This window comes from Miniopterus natalensis, chromosome 6 (genome assembly GCF_054644295.1).
Source record: "Miniopterus natalensis isolate mMinNat1 chromosome 6, mMinNat1.hap1, whole genome shotgun sequence".
Taxonomy (NCBI): Eukaryota; Metazoa; Chordata; class Mammalia; order Chiroptera; family Miniopteridae; genus Miniopterus; species Miniopterus natalensis.
Window position 1 is genome coordinate 90,305,906 of NC_142086.1, and position 6,497 is coordinate 90,312,402.

Below are 6,497 nucleotides of genomic sequence, written 5' to 3' on the forward strand. Positions count from 1 at the left end.
GTTTTTCAAATATGCCCACTCTATAGCCTTTCATTCCTTTTTCATGTTTTTAATTTCCTCCATTATTTAAGAACTCCATTGTTTTTACTGAGGACTATTGCTCATATAATGTAGTATTGGATTGTGTGATTCTATCAATAGGATTTCATCTCTAAGAATCTTGTGGATTTGTGTTGGTGATGTTTCTATGCAGGGAGTATTTGTGTGTTTGGCTTTGGCTTTGCCAAGTACCCTGCGGCACAACCAACCTGGGATAACTTGGTTAGTTTCTCAGCTTGGGTTTCCTGGTGAAGGTAATGTGAATTCAAAACCCAGACTGTTGCAAAGGCAGGCCTGTGGTTACATATTCTCAAGGGAGATTATTTTTTCCTCCAACCCTGAGCCCAGGCTGAGAAGTTTCCTTGTCATCTTTCTTTGCAAGAAGGCTGACTTGTTTCTCATCCAGCTTTTTATGAATGTTTAGACCCTCCAGGTCCCGGCTTTATGTGGAGATCTTTATCCCAACGCCTCCCCTTACCCTGGTCTAATGCCTTGTCTCTGCCCTCATGCACCTGTTGAATCCTGGTTGTCGAGACCAACAAGAGGCCCCAGTGTAGCCACAGGGTCGGTGCCAGCTGACTTCTCCAGTTCTCCGATCCCTCTTCATGTGTGTTCCTTGGGTGGTCCTTATGTGTAGTAACTCATTTATGCATTTAAAGGGCGTTTGTTATATTTTATTCAGTAGCTGTAGGTGTTTCGTTGGAGAAGTAACTTCAGAAATAAGTTCCACCATATTTCCAGAATAGACCACAGACCCTGCTCTGTAATCAGTTCTTTGGGGCTACACAGTGCTCTCTGTAGACAAGATGTGGCGTGGACAATACCAGAAAGTCCTGGGGGTAAAAGTGGGTCTAGCAGATTACGACATAAACATTACAGAACTGGCACTGCTTTAAACTACTTGTAATTTATTCATGTTAGCATTAGAGAATCTGCCTGGGTTCAAATCTCCAAAAGTTACTTAACCTCTCTTTGCCTCAGTTTCTTCAACGTATCACAATAGTATCCCCTTCGTAGGGTCGTGAGGATTAAATGAGCTAATAACAGGAAGTTCTTGGAACAGTGTCTGGTACAGAATGCTTTACGTGTTTCATACACTGATAGTGTTTTTAACTCACCAACTTCTCCTACTTGTGCTGAGAGAGGCCAAGTAGAGAGGTTCCTGTCTATGCCAGACCAGAGTTTTAACTGAGATGGTGCAGACATGGGAGCCGAATCAGGGACCTCCAGGGGATAAGAGATGCTCAGAAAGCACAGACTGAGCCACGTGGTTGGCCACCCTTCCCATCTGAGGTTCTCCTTCCAGTACTAAAATCTCAGTGAGTCTAGGATTTACGTTATTAAGGAAAGCTATTTCCCTCCAGAAAGATACGAACACATCGGCATCATTAAAATAGTGACCTGGTATCATAAAATTTCAGAGTCCCCTCACCCCTACCCCCCAGGTCCATTACTTAGCTTGAATGATAAGAGTATAGATTTTTTAAAATTGATTTTAGGGCGAGGGGAAGAGAGAGAGAGAGAGAGAGAGAGATTGATGATTGATTGATTGGTTGCCTCCCATGTGCGCCCCCACTGGGGCCGGGGATCCAACCTGCAACCCAGGTATGTGCCCTTGACCGGTAATCGAACCTGCAACCCTTCAATGCATGGGCCAATGCTCTAACCACTGAGCAGAGCCAGCTAGGGCACCTGGGGAGCTTTGAAAAAGAGATCAGTGCCTGGCTTTCCCCAGACCAATTGCATCAGAAGCCCTGGGGTGCTGCTTGAGCCCCCACACTCTGGTTTAGACTCTGGTGATTCCAATGTGCACCCAGGGCTGAGACCTGCTGCTTAAACGGGCAATTCTGTCCCCTCCATCAGGACCTAGTTCCCACCCCTCAGCCCCAAAGATCGGCTGAATTGCCATTTGTCTACATTCTGAAATTCTCAGCCAAGGAAACAAGGAGCTGGGGTCGGGTTTATTTGCTGGACTGTGAGTGATCTGATCACAAGCACCACTTCCTGCAGGGGCTGCTGATGGCAGGGAGGGGGCACCAGCTGAGAGACCCCCTGCCACCAGGCGGTGACCCTTCTGAGAGGTCTGGGGACGTGGGGTCCAGGGAAGGTTCCCATCATCTCCTCCCCTCTTCTTCCCACACTCACGGCCTGCACCCCAGGAAAAAGCCAAATGTGTAAACACACCGCCTGACTGCTTTGTCCGAAGTCAGGAGTTTTTGAGGAATCCACGTGGGAACTAGAACTTCCCACCCTTTCCTTCCCACCCCCACCCTCTGCACAGCCCATCCATCACCTAGGACTTCTGTGAGAAGAAAGAAGGGGGAGCGGGGAGAGGGGACCCCGCCTGCCTCAGCAGAGACGATGGCTGTAAAACAAGGGCAGCCGGAGCATTGCCCTTAGTGCTGGCAAAACAGAGAGGGCCCTTGCTTTTTACGGCTAAAACCTAAATGGGACCTTCCTCCCCTCAGCCCTACCCCAGCCTTGTCCTCTGAGCGAAGATGCTGCTGACACTATGCTTCTGTATTACTTTCTGCTGTTGTTAATCCTACCAGAGGATATTTTCCCCTTGATTTTTAGAGAGTGGAAGGGAGGGAAAGGGGGGGGGGGAGAGACATCGATGTGAGAGGCACATCGATCGGTTGCCTCCCGTAGGCGCCCCGACCGGGGACTGAACCCGCACCCCAGGTCCATGCCCTTGACTGGGAATTGAAAACCCTCCACCCTTCGGTCCTCGGGCGGGTGCTCTAACCATTGGGCCACACCAGCCGGAACGACTTCTGTATTTTTTCTTTTTTTTTAATCAATGATCAATTTGGGTCTCTCAGGCCAAATCCCCGATTTTGGGATGCCGTCAGAAAGAACAGAAATCCATCCCGCAGAGGAAGATGGGTGAATGCCAAGCGCATCTGAGTGTGGAATTAGGGACCGGAGGCGTTCATTCTGCAGGCACGACTCGGGCCTCCCTGGGATATGGCTTTAATGGGTGATGATGGACAGCCTTCCAGTGGCCGCTGGCAGCGCCTCCGTATCTTCAGGGCTGAGGGAGAAGGCGCCTGGGGGGGCTGTTTCCCAGCGAGCTCGGAGGTGATTAGCCGGAGTCACGAGCACACGGGGGGGGGGGGGGGGGGGCCCTCGATGCAGCCTCTGGCTTATTAAGGGTGAGATCTGATGCTGGAATCCCCAGGGCAAAAAAATAAAAATCAATGACCCAGGAAACCTGCACCAGCTGACAGCCCCAGGACAAGGCTGCAGGGTGAGTCACAAAGAAGAGAAAGGCTTAAGTGACTGCCCCAAACTCTCTACTTGGTCCCCTGTGTGGACAACGGCTGGCACCTTCTTCCACGCGGATACACCATCCTTCCCCCATCCCCTTCTTTGCAGGGTGAAAGGGGTCCCAGGCTCCCCCAATTTCAGTTTTTATATTCCCGTGTTTAGAAAAACTACCGTCTGCCCGGCCGGGCGTGGCTCAGCGGTGGAGCGTCGACCTGGGATCCAGGCGATCGGGTTCGATTCCCGGTCAGGGCACATGCCCGGGTTGCGGGCTCCATCAATGACTCTCATCACTGATGTTTCTCTCTCTCTCTCCCTCTCCCTTCCTCTCTCTGAAATCAATAAAGATATATTTAAAAAAAGAAAAACTGCCGTCTGCATTGCCCGGTGCTGCTCCCCGGCGCCGGCCCATAGCCGCGTCTCCCGGGGGGAGGGGTCGCTGTTTCCTTACAGGCTTCTGCTTTCCACTCATCTCTCCAAGTTCGCAAAAAGGAACAGGACTGCCTGTCCCAGGGGCGCAGGCATCGGGCTTCGAGGCCACTGGAGTGGGGGGTGGGCTTACGTGACCCGGACCCACTGCTCTGACTAAAACGTTCATCTGAACGCTCACCGTCATCGCTGGAGCTCAGGGATCTTCCTCAACGCTCAACATCACGTTCAGCTTAGGAGGTCTCTGAAGATTCGTTAGGTTTCAAGTCCCGTGAATCTACCCTGGAAGACTTCACGTTCTCCCTAAGCCTTTCCTTTTAAAAGCTTTTTTAAAATAGATTTTTAGAGAGAGAGTAAGGGGGGGGGAGAGAGAGGGACATCGAGGGGCTGCCTCCTGCACCCCTGGCCTCCTGGCGCCGGCTCCCTCAGCCTTTCCTAACGTTTGGCCACGCCCTGTAGGATTGAGACTTAAAGCGGAGTGTGTCTGTGGTTTGGGAGGATGTTAATTTTCTTTTTTTCTCCGCAAAAGGGCCCCTGACACCTGACACTTTCTCCCTGGACCTCAGATCCCCAGAGAGCAAGGCCGATGGATGAATCTGGAAATACCACCTACTGCTGGCTCCGGGAGGGTCAAACCCTGGACGTCAGGTTCCCACCCAAAGCAGAAGGAAATTCCTCCTCTCACATAGGTCGTCCAGAAAGAGGTGTGTCAAAGCCTGCCTTTCCCTCGGGCTACGGCCTCCCTGCTCCCCGCGCGGGTTCCCCGCCCCTAACAGTGGCTGCCCACGGACCCCTCCACGCTTGGGTGGCGACCACAGACGGCCACAAGTCTGCTCAACCCATTGGCTGCGCTGCAGTTTACCTAAAGCAGTATCTGTTCAGTTGCAGCGATGTCAGCTTTCGATTCTTTCCTTACAATATTCAGAGCTCGGAGGTGGCTGAAGTCAGAGCTGCTCTCCAGAGCTCAAATCAGCAAATACAGAACTTTTCCAGCAGCCAAGAAAGTTCTGTCCCTCCGAAAAAAGTCAATAGCGCTCGAAAAGCATTTCCCTAGCACATTTGCCTCAGCGCCCTGACCCCGCGGCGCTCGGTTTTAAGGGCTGCGGTTTGCTTGCCAAATGGGCATATCTTGGCTTCCTTTGCTAGGTGGAAACACTGCCTTGATATTAAATATGCAGAGAAAAGAACCTCTGACCTGAGGCTCCCGGCTAACAATGACCTGCTCTGTAAGTAAACCAGAAACCCAGCTCCGCTTCTGGTTTCCGAGCGCTCCCTGCCGTGTTCTGGTCTCCTGCGTAGAGGTCCCGGGGACTGCGGTTTTATTGCAAAAGACCCTGTGGGCAGGGCCCTCTGGGGACACGCAGGACCTGGGCTCGCAGGAGATGCTGGGAAGGGGGAGAGGGGCTGGGAGCTGCTTCCTGAGCTGGGCGAGGGTGGAGGCTCCCAGAGGGAGGCCGGTCGGGGTTACAACCGGGAGGAGGCCGGTTGCTCCAGGCAAGGGCATTGGGCAGCCATAGGCTGGCGGCTGGGTAGCCCTGTCCACCCAGGGAAACTGCTCTCACTGCCCGTTGCCCCACCTACGAGCCAGGACACCTGAGAGCGGCTGCAGGAGCCCCCGTCCCAGTCCCCCAAAGGAAGAGCCTCACCTTTGGAGGGAGTCCTTATTTTTTAAGTAGACTGGGACTGGAGGGGGGGTGCTGGTGCCTTTTGGAGGCAGTCATGCGCCCCCCCCCAAGTCTCCTCTGCTCTGTAAGCTTCTCACCTCTCCACCCGACCTGCCCTCCCCCAGGCTTCCCAGGCTTCAGGTCGGGTGTCCCGGGGCTAGTCTCCATACCTGCGCCCTGGAGACTGGCCGGGGCACGCCTGGAGGGTGTGGGTGGAAACCAAGGGCACCCCCTGGGCCAACAGCACGTGGATTTCACTGCGCTGGGCGGCTGGGGTGGCTCAGCTCAAGGAGCCTGGGGCCCACGCGCGTCCACCAGCGGAGTCGCTGATGCCGGGAAACTGAAGTCAACAGCGAGGCGACAAACTCCAAGTCTGTTACCCCCTTTCCATCTGGGGGGGGCGCCCCCGCCACCCCGCACACGCAGCCACCTACATGCTAACAGCACTGGGGGCGAGCGCACCCCCCTTCCGCCAACCCTGCCGAACCCCTCGGGCGGCCGCCCCGGCCGAGGGCTCACCTGGCGGCGCCGGGGCGCGGGGCGCACGGCGAGGGCGGGCGCTTCTTACCCGAGAAGTCCGAGAGCGCGGCGACCTCCCGGGAGCAGACGAGCACCGCGCACAGCAGGCGCAGGAGCCGCGCCGGCCGCTCCACCTGCGCGCGGGGCCCGGGATGCTGCGCGGGCGGCGGGCGCGCGGGGCCCGGCAGGAGCATGGCGCGCGGCGGGCGCGGGGGCGCGTCACATGGCCCGCGAGGGGTGCCCGCGGCTCGGCGGCCCCCTGGCACCTCCGCGCGCGGCCGGCACCGGCTCCCCGGCCACGGGAGGGGGCGGAGACGGGGCGGGGCGAGGAGCCCCGGGAAGGAGCCGCGTAGTTTCCCCGAGAGGAAGCCGCCGCCGCCGCGCGGAGGAAACCGGGGGGGCCGGAGGGAAAGCGCAGCCCGGGCGCCCCGGCCGCGGAGGGCGCCCCCCGCAGCGTGCCCCGCGCCCCGCACCCGGGTCCGCCCCTGGGCCGGCCCGACGCCCCGCCCGGCCCGCGCTGGCCCGACGCCAGCCTCGCCCTGGCCGCGGGAGGAGCGCGCCCGGTGCCCGTGACGC

The 6,497-nt window shown here is 56.5% G+C and overlaps 1 protein-coding gene across 5 annotated transcripts in view; it reads right to left on the reverse strand.

The window, feature by feature from the left end:
* Nucleotides 1-6,115, reverse strand: part of EVA1C (eva-1 homolog C) — a 49,883-nt gene extending 43,768 nt beyond the window's left edge. For 3 of the 5 annotated variants that reach the window (XM_087818030.1, XM_087818029.1, XM_087818028.1), the window contains exon 1: nucleotides 5,971-6,115. In XM_087818030.1, the coding sequence (XP_087674156.1) occupies nucleotides 5,971-6,115 (145 nt within the window). Of the gene's footprint in view, nucleotides 1-2,482; nucleotides 2,503-5,921 lie in introns of all 5 variants that reach the window. The other 2 variants (XM_087818027.1, XM_087818026.1) reach the window with 2 other exon arrangements.
* Between the last annotated feature and the right edge of the window lie 382 nt (nucleotides 6,116-6,497).